Raw genomic sequence first — 20,935 nt, 5'->3', positions numbered from 1 at the left:
GTATACAGCAATTCTGTTTCTTGCAATTATTGGCACACCACTCCTTTCCTATGGCAGGTGCTTAAACAGATTAATTGGGAATTTGCGTAAGTTCGTAGTGTAGGAAATGATGTAATTTGAACACGAGCGTTACCCATTTTTCTCCGCATCTAGTGTATTTTTGCATTTATAGAGTTCTCTTAATCTCTAAGCCTGGTGCTATTTCTTTCTGAGGAAGAGGCTGCTGCGCCCGTGGAAAACACGGCGCAGGGCTGGTGCTGCTTTAACCCGTGCAACCACAAAGTCCTCGCTTCTGATTCAGAATCCAAAGCCAGATCCAAATTTTGTCCTTGGCTTCTGTCTACAGTGAGTTGACTTAGCCAGAGGTATTGAATCTCTATGCTCAATTTTATTTTTAAGAGGTCTGATGTTTGACTATCGCTTGGGATCTCTGGCCAGATCCACATGGCCGCCAATGGTTAATACGATATGCCAATGTCAGCCGTGATGTCAGAGTGTCTTTGGGAGCTAATTGGCTGCTGGCCATGATGTCAGAGCATGGGTCAGAGTCACCTGAGCCGCTAGGAGCAAAGTAGCTTTGCACTCCTGATGGTTCCCTTCCGCAAGGTGCGATCTAGAGAAGCACTTTTTAATTTATTTATTCTCTAAACCAGGCTGTATCAAGGGGCAGCGGGGCTGCGTGACTCCTGACGCTGAGTATGGGTTTGTATGCTCCAAACCTGTTTTCTAAAGATCCTATTTTAGTAAGTTAGCAGGTCAGCTAATGAAGTACCTTAAAGTAGAAAACTTGGCTCTGTATCTGGTAATGTGGTTGGCCACCAACCTGCAAAGCGCAGACTGGCAGAACTCCCCTGGCTACCAGCGTTTCTGAAGTTACGTATGTAGTTGCTGCTTAGTTTTGTACTCGCTGATGTATTTGTCTTGACATATTGCAGATCGTGGGCTTTTAAAATGGAACAGTGATTTGGTTGCTTTTAACAGTAGAGACGAGAAGAAACCGAATTACTCGGAGCATAAGAAAGACTAAGAATGCCAGCGGAAAGTATTCTGAGCTCAGCGGGTTTAGTATTTCACACTATCGAAAGGTGAAAGGAAGAAATCCCACTCGTGGCAGAGTGGAGACCGACCCAGTGATAAATGTTAAAGGTCAGCGCGCGCAATCTAATCAGTACAGGGCGATCCCCAGGCTTCTTATCGCAGGCGTGTTTAATCTTTTATTCTTGCAAGAGGCCTGTGAAAGGGCAGGGGAAGGTGTGAACTTGAGAGGTTGTGATCCGTTGCCTTGGCACACGTTCCCTTGAGGTAATTGCGAGGAGTATCTAACTATTCTGAACTGCTGCTTTGAGCAATTTTACAAAAGAGAGCCTCTTTAAATGATTTTAATTACCAGTACTTAAATCAGTTTCTCATTTTGCTAGCATTGAATGTCAACGTAATAGTTAATGTCGGACCTTAAAGGAAAGCATCGAATTCAGCGGGGGCTGCTTTTCCCCGAATCGCCCGTTAGCTAGGAGTACACGCGACGTTCAGTCACGATAGCCTGGGTCCCGTGTCTTGGAATTGAAATAAGTGAAAGAGTGAACGAGACTGAAATGCTGAGCTTAGGTTAGGTTATGTGTTACTGTGTTTTACACTGGGAAGCATATGTAAGGAAACAGCTTTTCCAGCAAGCGTTTGCTTGTTATACTATGAAATTATAGGATAATGACACCACTGATTGCTATCGTCAAGGGTACTGAAGTGACACAGATGTTGATGGGAGGGGGGAGATGGTTTGTGTTGTTTCGGCTTCACTTTTGCCCCGAGAACTGTCTTCTGATTATTTTTTCCGTCTCAGTTTCTAGAGGAAAATAATGATAGCATGTAGCAGAAGTTTCTGGCTGTTGCTGAAAATCTTCAGCTATGTCCTAGGACTTCCTTGTATTGAAAGACTTCTCTTCAGCAGCAGCATTCATTTTGTAAATTCTGTCCTGAACAAACGAGAGAAACGTGTCCAGGGAATGACTTGTAAACTATAGATATGTGAAACTGGTCTGGAAGGCAAGGTGAGGAAACGAGATGCAAGAAACGGCTGGAGAACTGGGATGGTTTACCCTCGTTTGATGAAGGGGAAGTGTTAAAGGCTTCTGTATCGTTTATTGTGCACAAGGAATTTATTCATGCAGCCCCTGCAAAGTTAGCAGGGATTATGGGCACGTTCCGTCTGCCTCGGCAACACCATCTCTTTTACTGGTGAACACTCTTCCCCAGTTTGTTAAAGAATTACTGCTGGTTTTGATGACTAATCCTCAGTTTTGTCTTTCCTTCTGCTGTTCAGTGCCTGAAGAACAGCTGCACAACATCGATGAGTACGATCTCAATGTCGTCCGCCTCTGCTTCCAAGCTTTCCTCCCCGACGAGCACGGCAACTACACGTTAGCTCTTCCTCCTTTGATTTCCAACCCCATCTATGACAACAGTAAGTACCAACTCAGTCTAATGTGCTTCCCCACCCACCCAGCCCCTTTTATTTTTCTCTTTTTGCTTGGGATGAAAAATGCCAGGCCAGTTTGAGACCTGTGCCAGTATTCTGGGTCTCTTCTGTGGCTTGGGACTGCTCGATGCCTGTCTAACACACAGCAAGTCGGTGAGCATATACTCAAAAGACGATCCCAGGGTGAAGTGCTGGCTGACCAGAGTAAGAATTGTCTGTTGCATCCATGGACTCACGCACCGGGGCTTTTTCAGCCCTTGTTCGCATATCCCAGCAATGACTGCAAGGAAAGGCCTGCTCCTGACGTGCCAGGCGATGAAAATAAACAGTAGCGAGAGGGATGGCAGCCGTGAGGCTGATCTGGTTTCCAGGGATGTCCTCTCAAGCCTGTTTGTACCCGGGAGGAGTCTTGCCTTTGCCTTGTGAGGGCTCTGGAACAGGACTCGAGAGATTTATCCCAGTGGGAGACTGTCTTAACACTTTTATACATCCCTTTTGTATCCCGGCCAGCTGCTATTTTCAGTGTATAGGCAGGTAACGGGGGAATGTTTGATCCTGCTCTGGGAGGGTGCAGAAGTACGTGAAACGCCCCTTCCTGGCACCGTTTTCCACATTCCACAAAACCGGACTTCGGTATGGCTTGGGCAGGTCACTGCACTTAAGGATTGTAGCCCTCAGCACGTGCTGGACTTCTCTCCTGGAGAAGAATAGCAGAAGAGCTTTTAATAATTAGAAACTTTTTGGCAGTAGTTTTTATTTCTGCAGTGGAAGTATTTCCGTGCTCAGTATTTAAGGTCAAGGGACGCTACTTTAGCAGAAACTACTGAATAAAATGAGGTCTGCATTTTATAAAGTTGATGTTAGAATTGTGTCGATGTGGGCATAACCACTGCGAAAATGTTGACTATGAACTCCGGGTGTTTCTGATATTTTTTTAGAGTCTCTTCTAGAATTATCTAGAAGTTGGAGCTGTGTGCATTGTGTTATTGAGAACCCTCGTAGTACTTGAGTAATTAGGGTTGAGATAAAAATTGAGCTGCAAATCTTGCACGTATGTCTCAGATGCCATTTAGAAATATGCCAAATCATGATTACTCCTTGATTGACGTCAGTCTTTGCTAAGCTGCTGAAGTGACAGATAGCCGTGTGGTGGGGGAAGCTTGGGTTTTCAGTGTGGGTGTCTGTGGACAGCTTCTGATATACTATAGGTATCTAAAATCCTCCACGTAGCGTAGCAGCGGTGTAAATAAAACAGTTCATAACTGCAACCACAAATCATAAAAATTATGCTGCTTTTGTCTGGAACAGCAGTTTCAGACCTGAATTTCTTTTTTAAATGTTAGCCTTTTTAAACCTGTTCTGTCATACAGAACTGGGTAAGGTCAGGTTATAACTTTAGATAAAAGATAAAATTGTACGGTACAAATCCCGGGTTGTTAGAATTCACAGATCTGTTCAGATCAGGAGCAAAAAGGTACTTAGAGCTTTTCTGAAAATCAGTTTGCACGTTTTAAATCTAGCAACTTCTTCACTTTCTAATGCTTTGTAGTGTCCACCTGCTTTGGATAGTAGAGATACATAAGAATAATATGAACATAATACAGAGGCGATCGCATTAGCAGAGACTGCAAGTTAATAAAATTCAGTATTATGGGCAGCTTCTGTTTTCAGTTGCTTACAACGTTAACTGGTTTTGAACTGAAATTTCCCAAGTTGCGTACCTCGCGGCACTGAAAACTCTCGGGAAGAGTCAGATAAAGCAGCTTACCCTTTCTGAGAAACGAGGCTAGGGAGAACACAGTGTTCCGCCCTTGTTTTTTGGCGAGAAGCTCATTTTTCTGGGCGTTTGTAACCAGGGACGCGCTTTTGGGGAGCGAGGCACGGGAATCGGGCAGGAGTGGAGGCGAGGGGGTTCACAGATGGGAAGAGATGGGATGCAGCACGGCGCGGGAGAGGCCACGGGAATGCCTCCTTCTGAGGCTGCCGCCAAACTTGGCATCCTTGCCTGGCACCAGGGCTGACAGCAGAGCGCGGCACATCCAAGTTTGTGTTTCTTTCCTTTATCCTCCCTTCTAAACTCCCCTTAAAACAAAAGCCAAAAAAGGACACCTTCCGAAAAACTTGTTTAGAGGACACAGAGTGCCATTCGAGCATACAGAAGTGAAACAAAGGTAAAATTAGGCTTCTCCTTGCAGTTCTTAATTTTACCCTTCCTGTGAAAAACGTACAATGACACCTTCAATCATATGATCCTGTGCTGGTTTTGGGTTTGTTTTGTTTCCCCTCCCTTCAAAGTTTCTGATTCATTCAGCAAACGAAGTGGCATGTGCCATGTAGTAAAAGAGGCTGTAGCACCTGCTTCTCCTGATAATAATAATAATAGTAATAGCCACAGATAGTAACTACGTAATTGGGGTCTGATGTTCCCAGGAGCTGTTTTAAGCGTAGTCTGCGTTGTGCTACAGTGTACCTGTGCAGTACCGTGAAAGATCGGGCAGGAATTGACTCAAACTGAGAATCTAAAGTAAATTTTTTTTATTATTTTTTTTTTAAGGTGACAGCATGAGCTTTGGTTTTGTATTTCATCTCTGTGCCTGGAACAGGGAGCCCGGGGCGGGGGAGCCTCACGTTGCTGTGGCAATAGGAGGATGGGTTTCTGGGTTGCAAAGCGGCGCCAGCCGGTTCCTCCCAGGTGTTCTAAATACACTCGGAGTTGATGTCTTACCATAAAAAGATGAGAGGACATCAGGGCACAGCGTAGCTGAGTTCTGTTGGGAGTGGAGGGCTGGAAGAGGTGCAGTGAGCTATGAACGTGGTCACAGACAGCAGCAGAAAAATGAGCATCGGTTACCTCGTACCTTACACAAAGACGGGGTTTAAAATTGGTACGTGCTCGTGTACTTAAAGCGTCAGCATGGCATATAGGCACGGGGTGAACTTGAAATTCTAGCGAGAGTTCTTCCATTCAGGCCTTGTTTGTTTGTTCTTTGTTACTTCTGAATCACTGTATTGTGGCATTAGTGCCCTGTTAAATAAATTGTAACACGGCCCGCAACGCTCCAAGGGGGCTGTTCTTTCTTGCAGAAGTCTCCTGTCCATATTTACCCAGCAGGAAAGCTGCTGCTGAACAGGGCCAGACGCCGTCGGGCACTGCTTGTCTCTGTCCCGCGCGAGTCCCCCCGTGGCCATCAGGTTGTTTGGGTGCAGTGCGCAAACTCGGCTCGCGGTTAATTTATTGCGATATACAACGCTACCAGAGACTGTGCACGTGACAGCTCTCCATCCACAACTGTCATGAGTGCTGTGCATGTACAGCCACAGCTCAGAGTTGAAATTTGAGCATTTTGGGGTGAAATCTGCTACCCTAAGTAAAGGCGTGAAAGTTAAGACTCCTAGACCTGTTCTCAAACACCTAGAGCGGGTAACAGAGGAGAGGTTTGATGGCCAAGCACGTCTGATACTCAGAGAGGGGAATTTTCTTGACTTGCTAGCCCAGCTTTTTCCAGAGAAGCATGACTGTAACAGGTCATGAGTCCCTCGAAGAACTGTTTTGAATTCTACAGCTCGAAGGGCGGCGGCACTGAGCACAGTAACGTCATTCGGGGAAGTATTTTGAGACTACTCTAGAACAGTTAGGGAGTAAGCAGCACAGCTGCACCGGTGTCTTGTGTTTGGAGAAGAGCAGCTGAGAGCTGTAGCATCATGGAACATGAAGCCCTGCTTCTGAGTTTCCGCACTTGTTCAGTGCGTCACCCTCCTCCGGCTGTTGCCTTCCCTTCGTACGCCTGAACTCAGCACCTCATCTTCAGAAGTGACAAAGTTACAGTAATTCTTTATCACCAAATTTGCCTGTTTGTTTCCAGGAGCTCCCAACACAGCAGAATTAAGAATCTGTCGTGTGAACAAGAACTGTGGAAGCGTAAAAGGAGGAGATGAAATATTTCTGCTGTGTGACAAAGTTCAGAAAGGTAATCTTGACTAGTTTTGGTTTGGTTTTTCCCCCCCCCGCCTTTGTTCCAAACAGCTGACGCTGCCACTTTCTAGCTGGGGAACTTAAGCCCTTCACTGCAGTCCTGTGTAAGTGGTCTGGTTTTATAGCTGGGCAGAATAACCTTTGGGTTCAAGGGCTCTGAAAGATCCTCGGTGCCTTTAAAGTCCAGCCATTTACTTTGCATCTGAATTCTGAGTCAGAGTCCTTTGTTCCCCTTCCCCCTTTTTCCTGCTGCAAGTTTTCAGCCTAACAAGCATCTTCTGTTTCTAACGGACTAGATGATATAGAAGTCAGATTTGTCTTGGACAACTGGGAGGCCAAAGGTTCCTTCTCACAAGCTGATGTTCACCGTCAAGTTGCGATTGTGTTCAGAACGCCGCCCTTCCTCAAAGACATCACCGAGCCCGTCACGGTGAAGATGCAGTTGCGAAGACCTTCAGACCAGGAAGTCAGTGAACCTATGGATTTCAGATACCTGCCAGATGAAAAGGGTACGGTTCCAATTAGTTGAGTTTCTTAAAAGCCATTATGGGTGCAGAACTCGTGTTGATACTAAACAGGAGCTTAATTAGTAAATTCCACAACACTGCTGCTTCTACCAAGTAGACTTTTGGTTTTTAAAAGGAACGGTAGTTCGGTTTGCTCCCTCTTTCAGTGAAAATACCAAGCATTGCTGTTAATAGCATTATCTCGGTTAGTGCCGTCACACCTGAAATATTTTTCTTTAAATATATTTTACTACAATTAGTAAAGGAACTTTCTAAAACTTCTGCTAGTGGCCCCTAATTCTATCAAAGCTTAACGCTTTTTCCTTCTACTCCTTTCTCTGTAGATCCATATGGCAACAAAGCGAAACGGCAAAGATCGACATTGGCTTGGCAAAAGCTCATACAGGACTGCGGTAAGGAAAAGATTTAGGTTTTTTTTCTTGTTTGAGTGAACATAGATTGAGGAGGGGGGAGTTACTTCATATAAAAGCAAACATCCGGTGTGGACTCGTGCTTTCTTCCATTGCAGGATCAAATGCGACAGAGAGGCCCAAAGTAGCTCCGTTCTCCACTGTCACTCCTGAAGGGAAGCTGATTAAGAACGGTAGGTTTTTGCGTGTACGTCCCAATCTGGCAGCGGTTTGAAACAAGGAGTGCCCGCTAGCTGCGGGGAAGGACGTTTTTCACTCAGTTCCTGGCCTTCCCTCCTCTTTGCTTAGAATTTTAATTCTCTCTTGAGGGTTTCTTCCTGTAAGATAGTGGTAGTTTTGACTGTACAAACGAAAACCGTCAGTTCTTACTTAACTGTGGCTGTCACGTTCAGCACACGCCGTGGAGGGGCGAGGTGGCTGGCTGTCTTGCCGCTCTCCAGAAATCTAGCGTCCGCCCAGGAGAGCAGTTAAGCAAATACAGAAGTGCAAATGCACCTGTAGTCTAAGATAGCGCTGGTTTTGCTTTGCTTTTTTACCATTTGTAATTTAAAAACAAATACATAAAAAATGGCATTAAAACGCAGTCATGTCTTTCCTTCCCATAGAACCCCTGTTTTCATCCACGTTGATGATGCCGAGGCTAGAAACCCTGGCCAACACTAGTCAGAGCTACGCTGTCTGCAACGAGATTGCCCATCCGCCTGCGCAGGTGGGGCCGGGGAAGCAAGACGCGCTCTCCTCGTGCTGGCAGTCGCTGTACGGCACCCCCTCTTCGGCCGGCAGCCTGCTCAACGCGCACCCGCAGAACAGCTTCGCGGCGGACGCGCCTCCGCCCGCCGCTCAGGGCGGCGGCGCGCTCTCGGCTTTCCATGACAGCCCTCTGAACTGGCCCGACGAGAAGGATTCAGGCTTTTACCGGAATTTTGGCAGCGCCAACGGGATGGGAGCAGCGGCGTCGGCGTCGACTGCAGACATGCAGAGCGTTCCTAGTAACAGCATCGTGCACATGGAGACCGATGACATGAACTGCACTAGCATAAACTTTGAAAAGTACAATCCGGTGTTAAACGCGAGCAATCACAGGCAGCAGCTCCATCAGGTGCCTCCGCCTTGCCCGCCCGTAGCAGCCCCGGGCAGCACGCCTTTTCATTCGCAGTCTAACTTAGCTGATCCAGCAGTTTACAGTTTTATAGACCAAGAAGTTTTAAGCGAACCGCGACTACCTGCCAACCCGATCCCAAACCATCCGACTAGCGTTGCAGACAACCAGTTCTATGACACCAACGGTGTCCACACTGATGAGTTCTATCCGTCTTTCCCATTTGATAACATGAACATATTACAAAACTATAACCATTGAGCCGGCAGCGGGTACGTAGACCTGTGTGAGAGGAGTAACTTACCCTTCTGGAGTCCCTGCTTTCTCTTTCAGAACGTTCCTATGCAAGTTTCAGGATAGAACTTACGGTTATGTGTCACAGCCTAAAGACTGGTGCCCCTAAAGGAGAGAGGTGGGAGTTGGGCTTGGGGTTCTCTACCTTAAAAGTAGTACCTTGTATACATTTTTTTACGCTATTGGAAAAGGGAACTCTCAACACCTAAGTTTTCCTTACCATCGGGGACTGTGAAAGCTGGCATCTTCAGAAGGGTTAAAATTTCAGATACTTCACAGGGTTAAAATTGTTTGGAAAAGAACCATTTTTGCTGTGGAAATTACATTTAAATTTTGATAGGATGGAAATTGGGGAAAAAAAACCCAAAACCCATCTGCACATGGGCACTCTAGTTCAGACTCGCCTAAAGATGTTAAAAGTTCTGCTCCACTTACTTGAAAGGTTTAGATTTCTTACCCTCTGTCTTATAAAATATTCTTCTCCTAACACAAGATCAAGCATTGATTTTTCACATTTTCACCACACTCCATTTGCTTTGAAAGCAAATTTACTCTAAAATTTTTTTAATGACTATGTCATTGTTAGATATATTTTAAAAGACCGGAAGGTTTGAGTTTGTGTTTTGTTTTTTTTTTTTAAATAGTCCAGCTCTGTTGTAAATGAATCACTGCACAAAAGAAGTAAACAGAAAGGAAGGACTTCTCTGCACTTCATCCAAAGTGCACTATTTTAAACAACAAACCCCTGTTGCTTTAGGAATGGAGCACGCTGTTATTTCTCTGGAAGTTTTTTTGTGTGTGTGTAGCTGCGATACGCACGTTATTTTGAATGGCAGAAAGGTGTCGAGCCGACGCACCTTACTTTTTCCTCAGGTATCCCGGCAGTTTCCTGCTATGCAAGTGACTGCTTAAGAGAAGGCTCTGATCCTGCCTCCCCTCCCGAGAAAGCTTTGGGGCAAACCCGGAGGCCACCTTGATGCAGCCTTGTCTAGATGCTTGTAATTAACGACTTACGGCCGTGCCAGTCAGTACTAATTAGAAACACTCCTCTATACTCTGTATCAGAAACCTGAACTTCCTCCCTTCCACTTACTTCCCGGTCTTTATTCTTAGCCCAAGCTGCGAGATGTTTCGTGACAACTCGCGTGGATGTAACTGGCTAGGTAAGACACTCTACTCTGCATTATAGGGCTCTGCTATTTTATTATTATTATTATTATTAATTTTTAAGAAGCAACACAGCAAGAAATAGATGAGTATTTCTTAAGTTATACAGCTGTTTTGTATGGCAGATAAGGCTTAAGAATGTAATTGTTACTGTTCGCGAACCATGGAAAGAAGCGATAGAAAAAGCAGACTCGGGTATGTAAAAAAAAAAACCCCCCAAAACACAACCCCAAAGAAAAAGCCACTTGAGAAGTACTGTCGTACACAAGGCGGAAAGGAACTCCAAACCCCCTCTGTGGTTTATAGGAAAGCGAGGAGTCCTTAACGGCAGTAATTCATCGCGTTCAAAGCAGTGCAGCGCTGCTGCTGTAATGCATCACACCAGTTACGCAGCTATGACAGAATACGCTCCTTGAACAACGCCTAGAACAAAGTCTGGCAAACTGCTTCCCCTCACTCTGGGTGCACAACGCGATGAATTGCCTCTCCATGTTTTCAAGCAGTTTCTCCTCACGTCTGCTAACACCTACCTTTTTCCAGAGCTCCTCTGCAGTCTGAAGTAACAGAAAGACCACAGAAATACAAAGCTTGAAATGTGTTGTTTATTCAGTTCTTTTTTTTTGACGTTCTCAATTGTAAGTTTATTAAATGTAAACATTTTACTTCATAGAAAGCTCTTGATAGTACAATTTGTTTTTACTGTATAATTAAATATTTTCAAAGTTCTCTTTTCCTTTGTAAACGAGTTGGTTTTGTAATTAAAAAACCCTGGTTATACTAAGAACTCCTCAGCTTCTGCAACCTTCTCGGCTTCATGACATCCCTCACGGCAGGAAAGCCAGAGAAATGGGAGAAGGTAGGTTAGGGGTTGCTTATCCTGGGGCTTTTTAGAGTATTTTCCGCTGACAGTTTTTTAGTATTTTTCACATAATGTGCTAGAAAATATCTACCTCTTTCACACATGCCTCATGAACGAGTAAATCTTACTCTGACAAAACATGTTGTTTGAATATTTACAAGTAGGTATTTCACTTTTAAAAATAAGATGAAGGCCAGAGTACAGCGCTAATATTGCTGCAGTCTTCATTACAGATGATGATAGTTCAAAGTGTTTACCTTGTATTAGAAACCGCAGACTTTAAACAAAGCTCAAAAACCCCAGATTACATCTCTCATTTTTGTATTTTCACATGATCACTGAACAATAACTATCTTGAGACATATCTGCATCATCAGCTTCCCCCCCCCCCCCCCATTCAGATACTTCACATTTATCATAAAAAGCAGCAATTTGGGAACTTTTGGTGGAACTCTCTACCTTGTACGGAGACGAGATTCGACTCGGCCCATTTAGTGTAGTTTTTATAGCCTCGCTTAGCTGCACTTTGATTCTTGACACGATCGCCGTGTCACCACGACAGCGTACGGTATGTTGCGGAAAGAGCTGCAGCTGGGGGTATGAGGGTCCGTGCACTATGGCAGGAGCAGGATCCCTTTCTGCTTCTCCCTTGCTGGCCCTGTTGCCCCCCAGGACAGCTCCTCTAATGTGTGTCACGGCCATGGTGCGCTCATGTTTACATTTTTTTTTCCCTTGTAGTTTATGGAATTTATAAATCATGATGTAGCTCACTTTGAGTTTCAAGAAATCACATAGATAACGAGACTGAAATTCTCTTTTTGTTTGTTTTCTGAATTCAGTTTCTTTGTTTTCCATCATTCATGACACTTCCTGTCTGGGTACAGATGATTATCTGAGACAACTACTCCTGGAATCTGTTGCTCATAACAGCTTTAAGATTAAAAACATATCGCTGTCTGAACCCCGTTCCTATTATTTTTGTGTTAGGACCTTCTGAGCTACTGCTGTACTTAAGTTACAGTGGACTAGGAAAACAAATGACGCGAGGCAAGTTTTGACAGCCCATCGCAGGCAGAGCGTATATCTTAGGACTAGTTTTTCAAGATGGGTTTTTAGGACCTCCTTGCAAGTGTACACATTCCTGCCTTTTCGAGCCTTCAGCTAAAGTTAGCGTGCAGCTGTTGTATTAAGAGGTCCTGGCACCGCTGAATTGAAGGTAAGACATCTCGGTAATCCTCCCTCTCCCCAAACGGCTTTGTCTTGGCAAATATTACCCTCTTTATTTCAGAAATAACGTTAATTACTGACGAGCCCTTACATTTGAAACCTTAATTTCCTGTCGATGCTTTAGTTCTCCTTCAGGTAAGCAGAACCATCTTCCTAATGGATTAACACGATCCAGGCGTAAAAGGGGCTTTTCCTAAAGGTGTAGGCAGTGGGACCTTGCTAATGAACATAAAAATAATCCTGCTTTGTGTGAAACATTTAAAATAAGCAAAGGAGAAAAACCCTTAGGTCGTCCCTATTCCAGGCAAGTTCCTAGACAACGGTCAACTCTTCCAGGCATCCACCCAAGGCTGGATACTAGGAAGAAAAAAAAAAAAAACCAAAAAACTATGCTGCAAGCCAAAGCTTTTTATCTCTGACTTGCTCTCTCAGTATCAATATTCTTCAGTACATCTTCTATTTCCCTGTACTTTGGGGTTCTTGGTATTCCTATTTTTTTTCTTTAGATTTCCATTGTGCACCGCTGCCAGGAGATCTCAATCTTTTTATATATGGTAACTCAACTGGGGAAATCCTGTGCCCAAAGAGAACCGTAACCGGGCCAGAGAGCTTTTGAGGCCTCGAGCACCTCAACTGTTGTTTCTAGGAAGGATTGCAGATGTTTTTAAATGAGGAAAAACTTGGTTTTAAGTGCAAAGTTTTCCTCTGAAAACAAAAACGCAGTCAGCAGAGAGCTGCCTGGTGCCAGGTGGTACCCGGCTGGTTTCAGAGTCTCCCTGGCTTTTGGGAAATACGCCTGTGTGAATAGTGCTCAGGAAAAGGGGGGGGCTGGTGCCCAGGTAACTGCAGCATCATATATAAAAAGAGTTTAAAAAAATCTGGCTTGAGGGAAGAGTTATTTTTAATTAAAACATTTTAAACTACTGCAGAAAGCATATTTGATGTACTTGCTCAGTACACCATTTGAACATGTTATGCCGTTTATCTTTTGCTGAATTGTTGTTTTAAAAAGACTTATTATCAATACACTAGCTTACCAAAATCTTTTTACGCACAGAAGAAATGAAAATAAGGCTAAAGCTGGAATGAACGCTACCTGTTCCAGAGCGTTTTAAAGTTGATTCAAAGTACCAGTATCCTTTGGCAGATCAACATGATCCAACTGTTCAACAGAAATACTTTGCAACCAAGCCCTAAGACGGTACGGTGTTCAGTAACCAGCTGCTGACAGAAGAGCTGCTTCTTCCTCGTCCCACCTTGGAAAGTTAATTATCCAGGGCTGGAGGCCAGTCAATGTCAACAGACTAGAAGAGCGGGGGGGAAAAAAAAAGGCAAAATCAGCAGACTTGATATTTTAAGTATCTAAAGAGACCTGGTGGTAGAACTCTCTGCTTGTCAGCTGTAGGCTTCTAGTGGAAAGAAACAGAGTGAAGGACACTAAGATAAAAGACCTGGGACAAGACAAGCAGGAGCCAGTGGCACGAAGCAGCCACCTCCTTCTAATTGTCTCCATGAGCAAGAGCTCTCTGGAAGCTTGGTTTTCTTCATAAAGTGGAATCACAACTCCTTGTACTGCTGCTTCCAGGAATCATTTCATGTTGGGCTGCATTCGCAGAGCGTCAGCAACTATTAATTAAAAATGGGAACTCTCTCTGTTGTTATGATGTGAGAACAAACAACTTGTTGATTGATGCCACAGAAATATTCAGGTATTGGGCAATGCAGGCAAAGCTCAAGTAGAAAACCATCACCTGTCCCCAAATCCGCCTCCTGAGCAAGGAAAACTAGACTAAAAGAATAAGCTGTCAAGCGTTATGCGCAAGAATTATCTAGGCAACATCGTTAACAGTCATCCTGATTGTTAGTCAAAAGGGACAAAACATGCCTGACACTTTATTAGAAGCAAACGTCGTAATTACTACAACTTGGATTATGTCTGTCTTCCCTGAGGCCACATCTCCAGTTCCCTTTGGGCATAAACTTGTTGCTTGCCCTCTTCCAAAAGCAGCGCGCCCTACACTACCGAGGTATCACCGTTTGCAATCACAACACCGGGATCGCCGCGCAGCACGTTAAGCGCCTCGGCTTCAAAACTGCCGGCATTAATCATACCTACTCCTCGCCTAATCTACAACTTCATCAAAGGATTAGGCTCTTAGGCTGAGCTAAAATGCATTATTAGCAAGATGACTAATTATTTTCAAGTCCCTAGACATCTTTCACGGTTATGTCCAATAACTGTAGCGACACCTATCCATATGACAGCGATGCTTATCAGCCTGAGCCCCAAGTCAGGCGTTCCTGTTTTCAGAGGTAACCCAAGTGCCCTCCGCCAGCTCGCTTTCTGTATTCCCCCACAAAAGATATGCAAAAAACTGCAAGTCCATTCTGCAAGATGTAACACGTGGGCGGCTTTTCCAGAAATACACGAGAACAAGCATGCCGACTGCTGCCTACCTGAAATGAACCCCCACATTTTAAGTAAACCTTGCCATACCACTAGGTTAAATATTAAATCCATATCTCTACATATGTTCTCTTAACAAAAACAAATTTTATTTTAAAATCTGACTCCAGCAAATGAACAGATATAATTTCTTGCTGTGTTTGAACCAGCACTGAAAGAGGAAGTCAAGCCTCTCTTATTTTTCATCCAACCCCATATGAAAAGAAACGTGGTGGTGCATGTAACATTGCCAGTGGGGGCTAATAATAATTGTCATCAATTCCTGGTACGTCCTCCCATCCCTCCTCGGCATGAATTCAGCAGAGGGAGCCTGTCACATGCGGGAGCGTGGTACAAACCACAATTTTTGCATCAACATCAATTTTTCTATTAACTGTGGTAAGGAATGTTGATTTGGTTAGAGCAATTCCGCTGAAACCCTCTCACAAATGCAACCACGTTACTAATTTCCAGGAACGGTAAATAGCAGAGCACTTACTTCCACATCCAACTCCAGAATGTCAGCAGTGCTGTTCAGCAGGGAGCCAACATTGGGCTTTGTTCTTCCAAAGTCTCCATGCACAAATTCTTTAATGTAGCTAGAAATACCGACTAAGGAAAGGTGTATTTTACCGCAAAGAAATCAAAAGAAAAAAAAAAAAAGAGTATGGTGAAAGACACTCAAAGCAAAACATAGTGTCTTTTTCCACTCCTAAGCCAATTTGCAGTCAATGTTCTGTTAAGCCCAAACCCATCTTTAAAAGATTTCCTAATTCTTGGCTTCTGACTCTAATGCCAAAAACTGCACAATTAACCTGGTTTTTTTCTGTTTTGTCCCAAAGCGAGTGGTGACTTTATGACAAAATTGTTACCTTGTAAGTAGCAGCAATCTACAGTCTGTATTGCAGTGCACTAACTATTGTGGAAAAGCTCATTTTCTAAGGTGAAAAGTTTTCAGTTAAATTAGAAAAAGCTTAAGTCTATGTTTAACCAGTACATTTTTATAGCTATCGTATACTTTAAAAGTATCACAGTGGTCATCATAAAAACACACACAGGCGCAGCATTTTTGTATGAAAGCCTGAATGTAAAATTCTGACATAATAGCAAACATTATGCAGCAACATATGACTGCTGAAGAGCAGGGATTTAGAAACACCGCAGCAAGAAAAGCAGGAAACTTTCCATTACCCAAACGCCTCTAATCAGCAAGCTGTTTTGTAAATGTGTTGCGTAATGGCATCTAAGGATACGTTCCTGCCTGAGTCTTCAGATGCAGGCGAAAATGATGCTCATCTATGTACTCTGATTTCATGGTGTGAATGATCCGACACCTTACAGCTAGAGGACGCCTGTGAAGAACCCGGAGAGGTGTCTTCTGATCGAGTTTTAATTCCTGTTACAAGAGGTAACACAATAAATGAGGAAGGAAACACTGCACAGATTGTAAGAGTCATAAGTATTGTTAACCAATCACATCTTTTTTTGTGTTGTATTATGGAAGTTGAATAATCTTCTTGAGGCAAGACTAATTTTTCCCATGTTTATCAAAGGAAAAAAGGACAGCCATCTCAAAGGCTAAATGAGAAGGCCTCATATGAACACAAACTAATGGAATCACAAATACAGAAGAATAACCTTGAAATCTCCATAGTCCTTTTGCTGGAATGACTCCAGGATTTAGAAGCTCACTGAGAGCCTCAGGGCAATCAAAAAGAAAGGAGAGGAAAAAAAAAAAAAAAGAATCCCACCCACAAAATGCTTTGTCTAAACTACAGACAACCCCCTAGGAAAAAAAAAAAAAACCCAAAAACCGAAATGAGATTAGATCTCCTAACAGTGTTTGAAAAAGTTCACTCCCCACCCCCTTTCCCAAATGAGATGCAGCAACTTTTCAGGAAGTGAGTGGGCATTGTAAAAAAAACCCCCAACTTCACAACAGTTGTCTCCCTGAACTGAAATTGCTCAAGCCCTTGCTTTGAGAAGGATTTCACACAGCCAAGACCCATAAGAAATGGTGCAACACAACAAAAACTAACACACTTCATCAGCAGTATCTCCCCAACATCTGGAGAAAGTTCTCGTTAACACAGCATGGTTGTTACACCGAGCACTTCCTAAGGCCTCTCTGCATTGTCTTCCACAGACATTTCAAACTCCTCATTGCTGCAGCTGTGGAGGAATGGCTTTAGAGCCTGCAGAACAAAAGACCTTCTCCGCTCCTTTCATTTACGCAAAGCACTACCTAAGGTAAAGAAAGGGGTGCGAGTGCCAGATTTCCTCCTCTCCCATTCACTACCTTTTATTATTTGGTCTACTGGAAGGTCGGCATCACACAAGAACTTGTCATCTTGGCTACACTGCCAGGATGACAAGGGTTAAGTAAGGAAGGGTGAGAAAGGGGGCAGGTATGAAAGTCCCTATAGCAAGAGGAACCCGGATCAAAAAAAACCCAAACCAACCCGCAGAGAAAGAGATATCTCCGTGGCTACATGTATATAAACTCTCCCCTAGGGCACCAGGACAGGTACTATATAAATTAGCAAAGAAAGCTACAGATACCTTGATATCATCTAGAAATGCAATATCTTCTTTCTGTATTGCTCTGTCTGTCCATATTAAGGCACTGTAGGTCTTTGTCTTTTCCTCTTCACCTTCCTTCATGCGACCAATTGCCTCTCTAAACAAAAGAAATTAATGACATAACATAAGCATCATTATATAACGCTGTGAGCAGGAATGCTTGCAAAATTCCCGAAGCATGACTTTGAAATCCCTTGCCAGCGATGATAAATACTGACCTGGTGACAAGCTGTAAATCTCGAACCTTTATTTTGTCTGAAGAGTTATTAATTGTCTGTGATATTTAAAAAAGAATCAGTTAGCAAAACTGCTCCGTTAGAGAAGAAACACATGCTTTATGAGTTCCACGAGGTGCAAATGATTTACCTGCTGAAGTCCTTTCATTTCCTCAGCAGTAAAATGTATTCTACGAGGATTCACAAGCTCAATTGCAAAGGGCCTTCCTGGCAACATGCACAGTCATAAAACATAAAAACATGTTGTTCTAAATTAACGTTTGAATTTATGCAGTAGGATTGGAAGGTGTGAAGATGATTGTCTGCTGTTATGCAAACAGGGATAGGACTTGCGGGTTTAGGGATGTAGCATCAGATGGAAGGAAAGAAACAAGGGACTTTTTTTGGCTACTAAACCCCAGTATCAGCAATAAGTGCAAATTACGACTTCCCTGAAGACATCTTGTACAAGTCTGTGCTAATTAAAAAATAAAATAAGAAAAAAGTTAATTAGCTTATTTTCTGTCACCTACAGCAATGCCCAGGTGCAAGATGATGTTAAATCCCGCTCCCTCAGCTAAACATCTGTTGCAATAGCTGCACTTTCCGTGCTCAGGGCCAGGGATGATCCCCAGTACAAGCAATGCCAAGAACTACGCTACAAATCAGACAGCAACTGGAACACATCATTGTTAATTTTTACTTTTTCCTTCCGCTCCTCCTTTGGCTATAGTTGCTTCAGCATACTGGAAAGCAACTGACCTTTATAAAGGACCCAAGTTCAAAAAGAAAATAAGGCTTCCCTACTCCCCAGTGACAGTGAGGCAAAGTAGAAGGACCCAACAGAAAACAAGGTAGGAATCGGTCTGACATAAATGGCTTAAAAATAGGAAGTAGGTAAAATAAAATACTCCTGACAAGCTATGCAGTTCCATGCATCTCTGCAGTCAAGGACACTGAAAAAGGGCTCCTCTTTCAGCTGGTTTTATGAATCTCTTCCATCTTTGGGAATAAATACATAAATATCACTAAAATATTTCCAAGATAAAATTTCAGAGCACGTCTAGTCACACACTTCTGCACTTAGCATTCAGCAAGATCTATTAGGGTAGCTGCGGTTAACGGTTTTGTTTGGGTTTGTGTTTCACAAGGGATGTTCCAAGCCTCACCATTGCCTAGTGTTCTTACATCCACATCTTCTCTTCCAGAAGAAGAAAAATTAAAGCCTAGAACAGATATGAACAAGAGAGGTGAGATTTTATTTTACATTTTTAATTCTCTCTACAGCTTTTAAAAGGTGAAATGTTTTATTTTGGAAATTGTTTGCAAATATACTTCCAAGAGCTATCTTTATAAAATGAAGCCTGTGCTGTATTCAAACAAATCTGGGATAGTTACTGTTTATTACATCAGGTTCACAAGTTTCTTGAAGAACACTCCTAGTTCCTTGGCCTGAATGAGATCACTATAACCCTGAAAATGTCCAAAAAGAAGCAGTACCATCCTAAAGGAATTCTACTTACTAATTAATTTTCTTCATTTCTTACCCAGCTAATTCAAGTCTATGAATAAAATGAAGCTGAGCCATCTTCCTCCAAAACACAACATTTTATCCTAAATACACCCAATGTTTTCCAAACATTTCAGAGAAATTTCTGCTAGTCACACACACCTGGACAAAAGAGGAAGAACATTCAAGTCCAAACTAAAAAGTCACCTCTGTGTATTTGTTTTTTTCATCTTTCAAGCTATAGAAATGTACTGTTAGGTATTTAGTTTCCTTCATGTTACCCCTTCCACCTTTAAGCTTTGCCTGAAGGAGAAACAGGGGACCAAACCCTGCTCTAGAGGCGCAGCTCTGTTCCAAAGGGTCTCTGAAAACCCGACAGTTTCAGAATTTTTTCCTCCGTAGAGAACATACAGATTTCCTGGGGTTTTATTATCTCTCGTTTCTCTGATGATATTATGGCAACTAGAGAACCATCTTCCATGGTCATGGAGGTGTATTGTGGTCATACTATCAAAATTTTCTCAGTTGGGAATGCTCCAGACCCTTAATCATCTTCCCAGCCCTTTGCTGGACTCATTCTGGTATGCCAACGTCTGTCTTGTACCGGGGAGCCCAGAACTGGACCTAGTACTCCAGATGTGCCTTCCCAGTGCTGAGAAAAGGGGAAGGATCACCTCCCTTGACCTACCAGCAGCGGTCTACTTGTCGAATACCTCTTCTCAACATCACTGCATATGCACTTGGTAATTCTGCAAGCTAAAATCAGATGTTACGTAGTACCTGGCCTAAAGACATGGTTTGAGGATTTTCCTAGTGTTCAGACATATCCACTGGCAGGAGAGAGGAGGGGAAAATAGCTGTTTTTTCCAAACTAGTATTTTATGCGATTTTTCCTTGGGCCTTCTATGTCTCTAATTCCACGTCTAGTAAATGACAAATGATGGGTGGTGATTATTTCATCTGTGTAATGATAACCCCTGGAAAAGCATTTAGCTTGTGGAACTCTATGCACTTAAGAAAATAAATTAATCAAGGTAAGAAACGTGAAGGGGTCGAAGGCTGGGCAGATATTATGGAACACTGATGGCAAAACCCTTCGTGTTACAAGTCATTCTGTGAATTGCCAACTGTTAAGAAGTATAACTAGGCAAAAATACTACCACATAAAACCATAATATTTGCATAATCAGATCAACTGAGGAGATATTTTAGAAGGATAAAAGACACTGCATAAAACAAAGCAGTCATCCAATTACTCACAGATCATAACTAAAAAAAGTTTACAAGCTTTGACTTGGAAGGATGAGAGACGGATACAGAAACACAGGTTTTTCCATTACACGCTTGTATTATGTTAGTAGCTACTAAGAAAAAAATATTCTAGTAATGATGAAAAATAAATATGGTAAAAGATCTCCTAGATACTTACTATCTGCTTTGAATGCTGCCATTAGATGCTCTGAAATCAGTTCTTCCACTGAAGATTCCAGCTTCCGCTCCCCATCAATAATCCAGGGAGTCTGAGGTAAATTCCTTGAATATTTGTTGTATCTTCCTGTAAAAAACAACTACGTTACCTGTAATCATTCTAAAGCAATGCACAAAAGCTCCCGCATTGCACAGCGCAACACATTTAACTTTCATTGGAGCCTTGTGAAAATAGATTTACAGGCTTAAACATGTTTTATGGCAAGAGCATCACAGCAACAGTACGAAACGCATGCTACTGCACCTACCAGAGTTTCAGTATCCAAGATGGCCAGCTTAAAGGTAGACTCGGGAGAGCCTGCTGCTGCAGTCATACCTTCAGGTATAACCATAGAAACAAAACTGTGTATCACCTGACACAATTAGGAATAAAACCCAAAGGTTCAAGTGCCTAGTCTGAGTCAACTTTATTCTGAATGGAAAAAGGGTTTTTTTGTAATCAGAGCACGGTCTTGAACCAGCCTCCCGTGCACCAAACTAGCGCCATACATATTCACGCCTGTCCACCAATGCGTATGTGTCCTAAGTACAGAAGTTCCCACACCCTCCTGTACCAAGTAGTTCAGGTTTCAATCCAAGTTCTGCTACCGTCTGAACATTTAACCAAAGAAACCCAAACTAGACCGCTTTGGCTCGTTACAAGGAAAACCATGTGAGCAAAGTG

The 20,935-nt window shown here is 43.1% G+C and overlaps 2 protein-coding genes across 10 annotated transcripts in view; one reads left to right on the top strand and one right to left on the bottom strand.

The window, feature by feature from the left end:
* REL (REL proto-oncogene, NF-kB subunit) overlaps window positions 1–10,183 on the top strand; it is a 40,421-nt gene extending 30,238 nt beyond the window's left edge. For 2 of the 3 annotated variants that reach the window (XM_075749848.1, XM_075749847.1), the window contains 6 exons: window positions 2,318–2,458; window positions 6,337–6,441; window positions 6,743–6,955; window positions 7,297–7,365; window positions 7,482–7,556; window positions 7,989–10,183. In XM_075749848.1, coding sequence (XP_075605963.1) covers window positions 2,318–2,458; window positions 6,337–6,441; window positions 6,743–6,955; window positions 7,297–7,365; window positions 7,482–7,556; window positions 7,989–8,743 — 1,358 coding nt within the window. In that variant the 3' untranslated portion in view covers window positions 8,744–10,183. The remainder of the gene's footprint in view (window positions 1–2,317; window positions 2,459–6,336; window positions 6,442–6,742; window positions 6,956–7,296; window positions 7,366–7,481; window positions 7,557–7,988) is intronic. The other variant, XM_075749850.1, reaches the window with a different exon arrangement.
* PUS10 (pseudouridine synthase 10) overlaps window positions 9,639–20,935 on the bottom strand; it is a 37,200-nt gene continuing 25,903 nt past the window's right edge. For all 7 annotated transcript variants that reach the window (XM_075749852.1, XM_075749855.1, XM_075749853.1 and 4 more), the window contains 8 exons: window positions 20,213–20,338; window positions 18,443–18,499; window positions 17,425–17,501; window positions 17,277–17,332; window positions 17,038–17,155; window positions 15,729–15,871; window positions 14,975–15,074; window positions 9,639–13,333 (listed from right to left, as the gene is read on the bottom strand). In XM_075749852.1, coding sequence (XP_075605967.1) covers window positions 13,295–13,333; window positions 14,975–15,074; window positions 15,729–15,871; window positions 17,038–17,155; window positions 17,277–17,332; window positions 17,425–17,501; window positions 18,443–18,499; window positions 20,213–20,338 — 716 coding nt within the window. In that variant the 3' untranslated portion in view covers window positions 9,639–13,294. The remainder of the gene's footprint in view (window positions 13,334–14,974; window positions 15,075–15,728; window positions 15,872–17,037; window positions 17,156–17,276; window positions 17,333–17,424; window positions 17,502–18,442; window positions 18,500–20,212; window positions 20,339–20,935) is intronic.

Source organism: Balearica regulorum, chromosome 3 (genome assembly GCF_011004875.1).
Source record: "Balearica regulorum gibbericeps isolate bBalReg1 chromosome 3, bBalReg1.pri, whole genome shotgun sequence".
NCBI classification, from domain to species: domain Eukaryota; kingdom Metazoa; phylum Chordata; class Aves; order Gruiformes; family Gruidae; genus Balearica; species Balearica regulorum.
The sequence above is the reverse complement of the archived record's forward strand: the minus strand, read 5'-3'. Positions and strand labels throughout refer to the sequence as shown.